General features: G+C 36.6%; 1 protein-coding gene across 4 annotated transcripts in view; it reads right to left on the bottom strand.

Moving 5' to 3' along the window:
- Positions 1–14,969, bottom strand: part of PDE4D (phosphodiesterase 4D) — a 670,126-nt gene that overhangs the window by 314,847 nt on the left and 340,310 nt on the right. The window contains exon 1 of one of the 4 annotated variants that reach the window (XM_054578379.1): positions 10,954–11,175. The exons of the other annotated variants lie outside the window; for them this stretch is intronic. Coding sequence (XP_054434354.1) covers positions 10,954–11,042 — 89 coding nt within the window. The 5' untranslated portion in view covers positions 11,043–11,175. Of the gene's footprint in view, positions 1–10,953; positions 11,176–14,969 lie in introns of those variants that run through there. 4 annotated transcript variants of the gene reach the window in all.

Below are 14,969 nucleotides of genomic sequence, written 5' to 3' on the forward strand. Positions count from 1 at the left end.
AAAATAAAGTTCCCCCGATGGAGGTGAACTCTGTCGCTTCTGGTGGGCTGCTGTGTATTCTGTGCATCCAGGGCTGATTATCTGCTTGGTGGACAATCTTTGTGCCTAGCAATCCCCTCTCTCTGATTTTAAGATATTTCGTATCTCATCGTCACCCCCAGAAGCAGGCAGGACAATAGGGAGCTGAAAATAAAGCTAAGTCATTCTGCTTTTCTTTAGTAGTTTTGCTAAAAGACTTAATAGTTTGAAACCCTGGTTAACGTGAGTTTTTTGGACTTCCATTTACCATGCCACAGTGATCAATTTTAAGTTATCATTGATGAAACAATTAGCCACAATAAGCTGATACTCGGGGCTCCGGGAGATGCTTAGGCACTGGGAAATGCTGGTTCTGAGGGTTATATTTTTAGGAAAACCTCATTTCTGAGGAATCTAAAAGCAAAACTAAAATATAACCATTTCCAAAGCCCATAAGGTAGAGATTAAACTTTAAAAGAGAACATTCAGACTCATAGATGGAGAGCAGATGGCAGCTGGAGGGGGTGTTAGGGAGCAGAGGGTTTGAGCAAAAAGGAAGAAGGTGGACGTGGACAACAGTGTGGTATAAGGGAACTAAATGGTAATGAAATAAGAACACAAAAAATATTAAATTTGAAAAAATAAAAAATAAATAAAAGAGAGCATTATACATCAACTCCTTTCCCAATTTCTAAGTCAGGTGAGCCTTACATAGAAACTTTTACTTTTCAAAGCTCATGATCTAAAGTATTCATCTGTTAATCAAGTATGTATTGTTTCATGTCATGAAAACTCTAGAATAAATTTATACTACCTTATTTTTCTCTTTTTGTTCTACCTAATATGCAACCAGTTAGCCTTAGGACTAGATTTTGGAAGTTTCAAGAAATTAGTTATGACATTTAAAATAGGATTATATGTTACCAAAATTTTGACATAAAAAATGAAGACAAAGATGACAAAGAAAGAGAAAAGAGAATTAAAAAAAACTGCTTTAAATGCATGGGTGAAAAAAATCTTTGAAAAAGCAATATACATATAGTATCCTGACTTACATTGCACCTGTATTTGCTACATTGTTGAAACAAAGTAAATTGACTTAGGGAAAGTTCAAAACAACTTTTCAGAGAAATCATTTATGGAAGAGAAAACTCGACTTCAGCGAACAGAGGATATATAACTAGAACTAAAAGTAGGAAATGGAAATTTTAAAATAGGATAAAAGAAAGATTATTAATTGGTTTGGCTAACAATGTTTATGTGTTATCCTTTGTTCTTACTTACTATTTGAAATTTGTTATTTATTCAGACAAATTAATCTTGATAAAATGTAAGAATAAGATCATACATTTAAATTAAATATGGCTCAAAGAGTAGGGAAAATTCTACTTCTGTAGAACAGGTCAAGTTTTCTACTATAGTCACCTATTTTACAGTTATGTACTATCCATCACAAAGACAAATAGAGTGTGAGTGTCTCTCACTATTCCTGGAAAAACAAGTCCTATTGATCATTTCCATGAAAAAGGCTTTAAATGATATTGCTGTTACTAAATAACATTTATTAAGATACTGTCATTGAAAATGGAATACTTACATGGCCTACACTTTGGTAAGCATGTATAAAACATGGAACACTGCTTTGGGGATTATGAAATTAGTAGAATAACTTTGGAAGAGTGTTTTTCAGATATTTGGCAGTATCTAAACATTCACACAACGTACAACCCAGAAATTCTACTCCTTGAGAAACAACCAACATATGTACCTGCATAAAAACTTACACACATTCCATGCACACTTATCAAATCACATATTCTAGAATGTTCATAGCAGCTCTATTTATAATAGCCTCAAACTGAAATACTCATGTCCATTAACAATAGAATTAATAAGTAATTTGTAGTATATTCACTCAATGCAATATTATCACAAGGAGAATGAACAATCTACAACACAAAATGATATGGATGGATCTCATTTTCACAATGTTGATTGAAAGAAGCCAAAACAGAAGAGTTTATATTGTATACTTCCTTTCATGAAGTGTTCAAAAGTAGGGAAAATAAATCTATTTTCTTGGAAGTTAGGAAGTCTGGGACCACAGTGGCTGGAAGGGCGCATGAAGGGGTATCCTTGGGAGCTGGTAATGCTTTATTTCTTGATCTGAATGTTGGTTATATGAGTAAAAATGGCTAAGCATTTTTTTATGCCTTACCTAGTTGTGCATTCACACATATCTTCTCATACCAATTGATTTCCCATAGGGTGCTAAGGGTTACATATAAATAATTTTTCAAAAAAAGAGAGTTCCTTTTTTACCAACACGAGGGAGGTAAAATATATTTTTTAAGTTATATAGGGCTAACACAACCATTAAATCTTTTACGTTCATTACAAACACAAGAATATTTGTTTCCCCAGGCAATAACTAAAAAAAAATATTTATTGATTTTAGAGAAAGGAAGGAAGAGAAAGAGAGAGACAGGGAGAGGGAGAAAGAGAGAGATCAATTTGTTGTTCTATTTATTTATGCATTCATTGGTTAACTGCCTGTGCCCTGACTGATGATCAAACACACAACCTTGGCGTATCAGGACGACGTTCTAACCAACTGAGCTACCTGGCCAGGGCAAATAATTTCTTCTTTCCCTGTCCTGGCATTTCTGTAAATCAGTTCCCCCTAATGCTTCTGTTGTCTCAACTCACAGGGATTTCTTTAAGAGGAGAAATATGATGTTTCATGTCCCTGAGTATCTCAGCCAAGGGTTAGGAAAGCAACACAAACAGCAGAAGTTGCGGAGTCACTCTCTCCCTCCTTGACCAGGGAGGGCAGGGCCAAACATGCCCACCAGCAGGGCCACTGGTAACTGTCAGTCTCACTTGCTCAAGACATTTCGAACTTCATGACAAAAAGCTAAAGAAACCCATGTGGTTTTTATCTTTTTATGATAAAAAAGAGATGTATCTAGTGATTTTCTAGGAAACAGTAAAATATAGGAAGAAAACAGTTATACGAGCAATGAAATATTTTCATTTTTTAGCTCATCTGAGATCAGGGATGTGAGACTTTCTGGAAGCCACGGATGAGAGCTTTTTGTAAAGTACAACCAAAAGATGACAGAAGAATATTTTTGTTATAGTTTTATTTCCCCTAAAGTGACCACCCTTTCACTAGAGAATGTACTTACGTCATGAAATTAATGTGATTCTTAAACTGGACATAAATCTTCCCTTTGGATCATAATGCTAATCAGATTCAGCTAGTTTTTCATTCTCTATCTAAACACTGCCACTATATGAAAAGTTCCTAAAAACCAAGGATATTTTACAGAGTTAAACCTCTCCTCGCAGCCAATCTATTTTGTTATCCTATATAAACAAATTCTGCCACTATGTTCCTTTATCCATTGCAACTTCTAGTGGATAATTCAGAAATCAATTAGAGACAAGTTAATTGCCAAAAGGGAGATCAAGCAACAAGCATTAGAAGCATAATATTTACAGGCACCATCCTAAAAATTTATGTTAGAGAAAAGTTTGGTCTAGTTAGCGGTCCTTCTAATCCAAGATTTTAAATTTGTATGATTACTTTTGAAAATAAATTCATCCCATCATCATTCTTAAGACAACTATGTTCTAGGGGCAGATGTGGGCTGATATATCAAGCAAAAACCAAAAAAGCTACTACTATAGAACATATCACTGCTATTGAATTTTATCTTCCAATGTTTTTACTTTAATATCTTCTACATATGAAACCTTTGAGAATTACATAAAACAATGTAATAAAATGTCAGTTAACTGCTCCTCCTTTTGCTCCTCCTTCTCCTTCCCTTGCTCTTCCTATGTTTATAATAAAGGTGAAGCAAAGGAAAATTCCCTCAAGAGATGAGCATCTGATCTGACAAAGAACATGGTCAGTAACGACGCTAATGTCCACAGGGCTCCACTGAGTTGATGGAATTCTGACTTAGGCCCTGTCTGCCTAGGATTCACATGTCCTCGTGGATGTATGGAATGGATATGTTTGAACTTATATGCAAATAAATTGTCACTTGTCAGTCTCTTTATGATGCCTTCCTTGACTTCCCTAAGAGAATCTCCTATCCCAGTCCCTATTTTATTTAGTTGTTAATGTATTTACTTTCTGCCTTCCTCCATTAGAATGTAAGCTCTATGAGACCAGAGACCTGGTCCATTTTACTCCTCATTCTATTCCTAATACAAGGTAAATATTTTTAGGTGGCTAACACAGCACTAGGCACAATGGTGTGCTGCAGCTGTCCACACCAGCGGGCAAAACCAGGCCGCTAAATTTCCTGGAGTATAAGTCAGTTGTCATACTCAGTGTCTATAAAAATAAAATTATATAAACTTACAAGTAAATACCTTATGTTAATAAAAGAAGAAGTATTCTAAGATAATCACTTCCTAATAATTTGACTATATTTTACTACTATCTATGTTCTTGAGGTCATTTATATCTATTGTATGTATGTGCTACAATGCATTTCTTGCCAACTCCATAGTTAGTGACCTCTGCAAATTGAAATGGGCAGGTGGGGGATTTTTTGCCACAGAAATCAGCAAATATTACAAATAGACTGTGTTGGTGTCTTCAGAGAGCTGGCTGTTAACATTTATCAGCACACTACTGACTGCACTTATTATAGGCATTTAACATATAGCATCTGAATGAATGCATTAATCTTTTATGTGAATTCTGATTTCATTTGAGTATTTTATTCATGGTCACATCAGTTCTTACTTTTTCAGAGTTTATTCCATTAGCCCAGCACAAAGTTTATTTTTTCAAGTTCACTCCCGTTTTCTTTTTGGAATGCGGCTTGCATACTTGTTGATCTTGAAATACCAGTCTTTTGCATTTGATTGAGTTCATGTTATTAAGACATAGAGAGGCCTTTAGGCTTTTCAAACTCAAATAGTGGTTTGAACCAATGAACTACTGGGTCTTTTCAGCTTTTACCCTCTGTTCCATGCATATGGGAAAAGGAAGCAGTGCCCTCGCTCTTGACAGGGGTCTAAAACCATTTGCTGATCAATTCATTCATTCCATACACATGTACCATGCACCTACTTCATGCCACACACCCTTCCAGACATTGATAAAAGTGCGGTGAAAAGAAAAAAGATGAACAATGCTACCACATGGAACTCACATTTTGGTATTAGTAATAGCTAATTTTTACTTTAGTGCAGTCTATGTGCCAGACATTATATATGGCTAACACGTTTAATCCTCACAACATCCCATTTTACAGATGAGAAAACTAAGGAACAATGATGTTAAGTAGCCTGACCAATGTCTCACAGCTATGAGTGAGACTTTGGAAATTGGAACCCCAGGAGAGTGGCTGTAGAGCTAACCAGCTTTCAACCATTACTCCATACTCCCTTTTCAAAGTGAGAGTGTTTATATGTGCAAGTTGCTTATAAGGTAATTGTTTTTAAACCAGCTGTAATGCCCTCTTGTGTAACCAGAAGTGGTCCCAACAATAATGGCTCACCTCTGAACATATCTGACCGAAAAAAATAAAAAGCATCACGAAATTGGTAAAATGATAAGGGGAAGGTAAAAAATGCTAGAAAAGAGGTAGTAGGCAGGCTTATTTTTATGTACAGAGTCCATTTATGAGCACTTTTATTTTCCATTTACAGACATGGGATCCACTAATGGAGGTTAGGGAACTGCTTCGTCAGGAAAGCAGCAGCCTTCACATTCAAGCTTGGCCTGCTTGGCTCTAAGCCAAAGCTTCCCTCCTACGCCATGCTTCCAATCCCGCGTGGGCAGCTACATTGCCTATAAGGTAACTATTTTTCTCATTTTCAATTTTGTTCATATTGCTCACTGTTTGGACTATTATTAAGAAGGCCAGTTTAATATTCAAGCAGTGCCAGTGGAATAAATTAGCGTGATTCAGGATGAAGCCTACCTCTCTAACTCAGAATCTTCTGGTTCCTCTGAACAGCTGGCTAAGGAATAACATTTGGACAGTAAAATACAACTACATGACCAATGTTTTTGACCAGATGAAATGAGCCAGATGAAAAACCCATGATGAAAAACCCAACTAGAGGACAACAGCAGGTCACATAAAATCATTGATTCTTGTCTTTCTTTCTTTCTTTTTTTTTTTTTTGCATAAGACATATATTATGATGCTTTTTTAAAACACCACTTTAAACCAATATCAATAGATTAAGAGACATTTTAGATATTATTTAATAAGCTTGTATTTTAATTGGTCACTTAAGCCCTCTTTCTATATCAAATAACAGGGTATTCTTTCTTTAGAGAAAGAGCATAAGTTAAGTAAACTAGGATAGTTACATATATTAGAATTATGCCTCTCATCACGAAATTTCCCATGTGTAGTGACAAGAGGATCTGGTTGGCAATGGGAGTGGCTCTTTAGAAGTCTAGGCTCTAGAACAGACTTCCAGGGTTCAAACTTGAGCAAGTTTCTTAAACTCTCTCTGCCTAGTTTCCTCATCCAACAGATGAAGACAAAGCAAGATTCACCCTGTGGGACTGTTCTGAGGGAAGCAATGAGATAATGCATGCACAGCCATGCCTGGCTGTGGGAACACTGCCTGGCATTTGGTAAGTGCCTACTACAAATTAGGTCTTATTATTCTTCCTTGACTTTCCGACCATGTGTGTGTGTGGCCTCTGATTCATGAAACCTCAATTCTTTCTCTCTTATTTGGTGGTAATTATACCCAAAAGAAATATATGAGATAGGCTATGGGGCACTAAACACAAGTTATCACATCTGTTACATCTGAAAAGCTTTAAAAAAATGCTATGCGATAGGAGGTACTAATGTGGTACCTAGAAAATTACATCCCATTGCATTAATTTGTTGTTGACACTCATTTCCCTAAGGTTTGGGCTATAGCCAGCATTTTTTAGGGGGTTTGTAAGGTTTGGCTCTTGCTGATAAGCTAGTACTTAGTTTTTGGTAGTAATAAAGAATGGCTTAGGGACCATATTTCCGGTGGTCCCTGCTCACATATTATAAAATCTCCAGATCAAAGTTGCAGATTTGAGCATAGCTGTCTGAGAGCATAGGAAATAATTTAAGGTCATCCAGGGCTTTTTGTTTTAGCAAATATTGCTGTATTGTTTCATGGCCTGAATATCATTTGGTCTTTTGTTTCTAGATCTGATTGCTCATCCTCCTGTCCACTGATCAGCCTATTTCACATTTAAAAAATTTACTTGTTAGCTCTTCTACAAGAAGTTTGCTAAATGAGTTTAATTAATCATCTATGTGGCAGCGTTGCTGAAATGCTGGGAAAGGGAAAGATGTTGCAACTATTGGCAAAAGTGAGATTTGGAGATTTTCTAAGAATTTCATGACCCCTATTAGTATAAGAGGCCAGAAATCTAGACTACGCTTTCTGCTATTGGTCTGTGAGGTGCTACTGGGACCATCTCTGCAGTACACTTAAATGTACTTTGGATGACTTTCTCTTCTATCTACATGGTATCCACCCCTTAGTCACCACATAAAACATCCCTTTTAACATCCCTTTCTAAGAAGACAGAAAGCAGAAAGTATTGTTCTGGTTGGAAGACAAGACCATTGCTAGAAGAGTAACTTTCTATTTAAAGTTTCCTGAAACATTCCTTTAATTTAAGAAAACAAAATGTCCTAGTGTTCCCTTGGGAGTTGTCAGAGTTCACCAACCTGTTATGTCTTAGCTCCTTATTCTTTGCTTCCCAGATCATTTTTCCCCTATTTTTTTTTAGATACTATATTTAAGCCTCCAGCATATATTCATTCACATTGCTTTCTTAAATTCAGCATGAGCAAATCGTTTCCCCGTCTTTCTCCTTTAAAACAGATGTGAAAGGTGCAGCTCTGAAATAACGATTGGCATTCATTCTAGGCCCACGGAGAAAAATTAGCCTTTTTATTATGTAATTCTCTCTCTTTCTTCATCAAATCAAACTTGGCTTAATAAGCTGTATATTAATCATTTTGCTTTTTCTAAAAATTTATTTTACCCACAAAAGACAAAAATTAGTCACCACTGAAAAACTACTTTCAAGACAATTTTAAGCACTGTAAAACTGTCCCATGTGACTATTTCTGAGGGATCATTGCTCATCAAATGTGTACTGTTTGCCATTCCTTTAACAAATTAGACTATTTAATTGAATATCAAATCTTAACAGATTTGGTTTTCCTTTATCCTGACTGCTACACGGGGGTAAAAATAATGCCAAGAAAAAAAATATTCCAGCTTGAAGTGAAGCATATTACCAGTATCTTTCATTAATATCCATTCAATTTTCAAATAAAAATATGACACTATCCTATATACATTTGAGAATTTTATAATCTATAAAATATTGTTCATGAACAGTCTTATAAAGGAGAAACGCAATACAGAAATGTTGGCTAATGCTCCATTAGTTCAGTTGCTTCAGTAACGGAATCATTTCCAAAGCTTCCCAAAGGTCAAGAAAACTTTAAGCCACTTCCATGTTTTAAGAACCTTCTATGTTATAAAGAAGTGAATAAATGCAAAAACAAGGTTGGATAATTGTGGGTATTTTAAATGTTCACATAAAATAATTTAACACTTTTAACCCCAGGAATGCTATGCAATGAAATTGTGCCATTCGGCAGTTAACTGTAGAATTTAAGTGTGTGCACATGGGCTTGTGTGTGTGTATGGGCACATACGCACATACATATATTGACTCCTGATGCATTGAGGTGGTATAGCCTATTAAAAGTTTAAAGCTATATGATAAACATCTTTTATTATTATTATTGTCAGTGTAGTGCTGTGGGAAAGGCACGATCTCTCCTTGAGCACTGAGAAACCTTGGAAAATGTGAGGCCACAGTGAACTACTGCCTTTCTAACCTCCTAACCTTCCACCAGACTCTCAGCCTGTGATAGGCCCTCATCAAACCAACCAGTTGATTTTGTGGCTAAAGGGGTGATACCAACTAAGAGAGCGCAGCAAGATTCTCCATCAAATACGTGTTAATGGCTCTCTTGCTGCATTGTAAGTGAGCCTCTGGCCTCAAAAAATATACAGCTCAAATGGAGAGACAAAACAGGACCCACAGAACAGTGAAGACAGTACATATACATAATTACCACATGGGCAATTAATATACAAATTAAAATCAAATGAATGAAGGACAAAGATGCAAAGGAGACTGCCTCATGATGGCTATTCAGGATGTCATCCTCACCTCTTAGAGCTGTTGTGGAAGAGGCTTGTCAGAACTACAAACACAGGGCACTTAAGTATGCAAAAAATTCATCCTTAGAAACCCAGGGCTGCTTGCATTTTGGAAAGGATCAGTACTTGACCAAAGGAAAATAACTTTGCCAGTCCAGAAATGCAAGTTCTGTAATATATCTGCAAATCATACAGCAGAGCTTAGACCCTGCATTGCTTGAGATTTCTAAAACTCTTTTGCCTAACATGTCATTGCTTTCACTCTATTCAGCAGTTAGATATTCATGACATTTAGGAAAATCAGACTGCAATGATGAGGAGAGTCAGAAGCAACTATCTATTGGGCAAACACATAGTGAAGCTTACAAATCTTTCATGAGCATAAGGCATAGCACATAATAAGCATAAGATTACAAGTAATAAGCATGACCCATGCATTCAATTGAATTCAAAGCATTTAGTAGGCATATAATTTCTAATGATAAACCATATTTATAACAAATAAACATAATAAATATAAATGGTATTTGCTTTGAAATGGAAATTAAAAAGGTACTACTTACATTTTTTTAGCTGCCAATTTTTATTTACCCCTTGTCAAAGTTTGCTTATGCATTGTTACTAGTGAAGTATATAATTAGATTTTTCTGATTTTATAGTTCCCTAAGAAATTCCAAGGGCACTATCTTCCACACTGTCTAAAGCAAATTCTCATGAATTACTGTTATCCAGATTTTGAATGCTTTCTAAGCAAATAAATCAGAACACATTTTAATCCAAATTTAATGTACCTGTCTATATATCTAAGCTTGGTAGTTTCCAGATATGCTGCATTTGGTCTAAATAAGAAAGATCTTATTCTTGAGATTTTTCAAACAATTTCACCTCTGTTTGCTCTTGCTGAAATAGCTTTCAGTGCTATAGACTAACCAATCGGAAACACACATTGTGTGAGGAATCAATCTTTTCCTTGTATTCCTAGAATACTAAAGCAAAGAAAGAAATCAAAGCATTTTCTCAGTGTCTTCTTATTTTTCTAGTTATTTGGTTAAAATAAGCTAATTTGAATATAAAACAAAGTTGTCATTGACAGTTTACTAAAGTCATGAGGTTAAGATTTTTTGTATGATTTTAATAGAAATCTATAGAAATAAAAATATAACAAAATATTTACTTTGATTTCATGGTGTCTAATCCCAGACAATATTAAAACTCTGAATAATCACCTAGACCAGACAGGTAATTTCCATTTTTCCTGAAACACTTATAAACAACACATAGTGTTTGTTGTGTGGTTGCTTGTTTGTTTAATCAAACAAGAATCTTTTTCTGACACTCAAAGGGTTAACTGAAAGTTAGCATGACCAATTTTGGCTATGGTAAGTTGATTAGGCATGCTAATATACTTGTTTTCCAGATAGCAGTAATAGGAATACTTTTTTAAGCTTACCGTTGAACCCTCGAAAACAGCTTTTAAAGTTAGTCAACTTCCTTCTGCTTCTCCACGTTTCCACGTACCCGAGTATTTTAAGGGTCACGTCTTAACTCATATTTCTTATACTGCCAATTTACTGCACATTAGAAGTTGACAAACAAAATCAAGGCAGGGTAAAAGCTCTTCTGCAGGGACCCTACAGCTACAGCAGGTGATGAAAAAAAAAATTTTCCCAGCTACACAAAGTAAAGAGCTGATACCTGTAGGACTTCAAGAAACGCAATCTTGATTTAGCTCTTGGAGATGGTCCTGGCATTGTGGCTCCCTGAAGATCCCAAACAAAAGCCATTGGTAGAGAAGGAGCCAGGATCGCTGGAGACAGCGGCGAGTCAGAGCCGGTGCAGGGCCCCCGGGCTGGAGGGCCCCACACCAAGCAGGAGGCGCTGGCGGCTGACTGAGGGCATTTCCTCTGTGGGGTGGTATGCACTGACAGCTAGGTGGCAGGTTGGCTGAAGCAGGGCTGGAAAGGATGGCCAGGACTTCCTGCTGTGTGACACTTGCCCTTTGCAACAGAGCTTGCTTCATGAAGACCTTATCTCATTAATAACGTGAGTAACACTCCCTTGCAAATTTGTTTTTAAATTTAGCCCTGATTAAACAGCATAGTCACATGTTGCTCCTGAAAAGCACAATACACACACTGTGAAAGGGTATGACTGAAATGGGTGAACCTTTTATATCAAGTGTGAAGTTTAAAAAAAAAACCAGTAAACTTGGTTAAAAAAAGTTTGTGCCTATGACTGCGAAATTCCACAAAGTTTACTAAATTTCACACAACTGGCTGCCAAGTGTCTTTTCTTTATTTCAACTTCTCTTAGTAATAGGATGAACATCATTCCTTCCACAAGGATTTAATCATCTCCAAATACCAGCACCTTCCTGCAAGTCAGTGTGAAAAGAAAACAGGCAGATCACTTTCAAAGCTTTTGGCAGCTTTTCCCTCAAGGAGATACTGTCACCTTGGGGAGTGAATCATAAATGCGTGACTTTGACAACAAAGATCAATTTTCTTGTCCATTTTCTATTCCCTAGAAACATTTCTTAACTCTGATAAATCCCTTAAAACAACTTTCACGTTAAATAAATGATGAAAGCCAAAGGGAGCCTCTCATATGTTTTAAGAATCCAGAACATTTCAGGAAGGCACATAATTCAAGATATTGTACCAAGTAATCAAAGGACCCCAATGCCATCATCAGTCCTCACCAACGACTGGTATTTAACGTTAACAATGCAGCATAATTCCATCAGTCCCTGTCCAAACACTGCCCCGCCAGTGACCTCCACTGTAAACCAAGGCAGAACTCCACTTCTCTGGGATAAGATTAGAGAGGCTTGGAGTGCCCAAGAGTGAATTTAACCCGCTCTGAACTGGGCAGAATTGATCAACAGTTGAGCTTAGCAGTCATCACTCTAACATAATTCTTATGTTCATAAGGGGTCCAAAATATTAATTTAGTTGCATGAAAGCTCGAGTTATTAAACATGACACTTATTTTCACAACAGTATCCAGCGCACCAGGGGTCCTTGAGAACACTACAGGTTCCATATCAGCTTTCGAAATGAGTAATAGAAAACATTTTTACAGTTTCACCTCTTTGTTATCTGACAGATGGGCTAAAAGAGTGGGTGAGTGATTCCTGACTGAACAGCAGCGACCTTGGGGAACCAAGAGTTCAAAAATAAACACGCTCTCTCTGAATCAACTGGCAATCTTGTCATGCTTTACACATTATACCTTTCTGTTTTTGTATATGAATCGACATTTCACGGGGCAAAAGTGGCGGCAACCTTCCTGGTGATCTGAGGAGGGCTGGAGAGGGTGCCATACCTGTACCAGCCTACCCCCTTGGTGTATGAAATTCCACTATTATCATTTTGCTCCTTTATACTTAGAGGGTTCTAACACAAATAACCCCCTTCTTTTATTACAAAATCATAAGCATGCTGTTCTGTAACATACTAATATTACACTCAAGCACACCAACTGGCATTTTAGGTGAAATGTTCAAATTAAAACTAGAAATTATTACACCCATGTTATTGCCCTACCAACCACACTCCAGCAGGCATTACTTCTGCCAGACCTTGTATTTAATTTCCATCTCAGGGCAGCTCTTAGGAAATGCAAACATTCCTGGCTGAGTTGACACAGAGCTGAACAACTTGGTGTTTAGTTGACTGGTCTCATCTGAGACCGAAGTCAGGCAGTATGAGAGGACCAGGAGGCTGGGTGGGGAGGGGAAGGTCCCTGAAAGCTGGCGGCGCTTGGGGTGGATTGGTATGGTGGGAGGGAGGGGGAGAACACAAAGATAAGCCAGAGGGCAGGCGGGAAAGCAGTGGCGAAGATTTACTTCTTTCGCCTTCCGTGCAATACAAAACTCATTTTAACCGGCGGCATTTCAAATTCTGTAGGTGGAACAGCACAACTGGTTTATGAAAGTGAAAGCTGCAATCCATATATTTAGCTTTGGAGGTAGAAAAATATTACCTGCATTGCTACCCCCCGTTATACTTGTCATGGCAAGACGGACCCTACATTCCCCTGCAGGCTAAAGCCTGCAACAGGCATTTTGATTAATACTTCTCTTTTTCTCCATACCAACTGATTTTTCTATAAGACTATCCTGTTCATTGATATGCAATTGATAAAATATAAGGCTGTAATAATAATGCAGAATAAAGTTATTATAGAATACTTCACTTTTTCTAAAAGAATGTGTATTGAAGAAGATGCAAAATTGTCTTTTATGTTATTGCCATTAATTTATTCTGACCCCCCTTCTTGAAAGTAGACATCTAGGAGTCAAGAAAATAAAAACAATGAAAGTATAAATATGAAATTATATCCAGGAAAAGGGAAACTTTGGTCCTTTTTCCTAATGTGAAATTAGATAAAGGCACATGAAGTATCTTCCAATGCTTAAGTTATTTTTTGCCTTAAATCATTACTTACCTCCTCCTTCCCATTTCTTCCACACAGTTACGCATAATCCCCCTTAGGTTATGAGGCCTCAGTGAGGTCACAGAAATAAGCTTCTTATTTCTGAGATTAGCAAAGTTAAGCCTTGATTTCAAGTATAGATATCAATACATGGGTAGGCAAAAGCAGGTTCATAATAATAAAAAATGCAATAATTAATAATTAAACAATAATACAAGAATAAACCCTGTGTTTTGCCAACTCAAAACTGTAAACCTACTTTGCCCACCCCTGTACTGTTCTGAGGGACTGGCTAGTACTTCACAGACATGAGAATTTAGACAGTTAAAAAAATAAAAGTAAATGAAGACATTTGCTGGGATGAACCTTTGCTGTCATCTACGTTTCAAACAGCTGCTTGTTAACTTTCACTTCACATACTGAAGGATAGAAAAGAAAATGAAGTAAAAATCTTTTGAATGTTTTAATTTGTCATATATTAAGCATTTACTTTGCAGGAGAATTTTTAGTAAAAGTATGATTAAATGGCAATGAGAGAAGTTCTGTCCCTGAGCAAATCCTTCTTTTATATGTTGGAAACTTATATCCCAGGGAAAACCAGATCCTGAAATTTGAACTTTCCCTCCACCCAGTTGTTACTCACATAATTCTTAACCTCACTAAAACTAAAAAAAAAAAATGCCCATTCCTGCCAATAACTTAGATACTATGTTCTGCAAACTCTAAATAAGGCATCTTTCTTTGCTTCTTGAATATTTCTGAGATTTTGGTTCCAAGATTTTAGATGTTACAAATGACAAATTTGGGGTTTGGTGCCTGCCACAGAAACTCAAGATTTTCTTTATAGAATATAGCTATTTTAATTGAAAATCCCAAATTTAATAGTAAGAGAACTTAAACATAATCCACATAGGCATTTACTTACCCCTCAAGTGACTATTTGACAGGTGGAGGGGGAAGGTTTGAGCTAAACTTGAGAGAAATGAAGTTACATCAGTGGAGTTACATTATGTTGAAATGCATTGCCTCAGGAAACCTGAGCAGTCAGAGATATGGGTTCAGGATAATGTTGTATTTTGCAATAGTCGCCAGTTGCAGCAGAAGTTAATGCAGAAGCAAACAACTTCATTTCATTTTTATTTATTAGCTTCCTCTGATAAGAGTTTCCTTATAATAATTCAATTTTCAAGGCGACCTGTTGCGAAAGTGTTGAAAGAAAATTTTACAATTGGACTTGTGCACTTCTGAAAGCTAGTATTCATCCCGTATAA

Source organism: Pteronotus mesoamericanus, unplaced genomic scaffold (genome assembly GCF_021234165.1).
Source record: "Pteronotus mesoamericanus isolate MK-2021 breed Mesoamerican mustached bat unplaced genomic scaffold, CSHL_Meso_final contig_50, whole genome shotgun sequence".
NCBI lineage: Eukaryota > Metazoa > Chordata > Mammalia > Chiroptera > Mormoopidae > Pteronotus > Pteronotus mesoamericanus.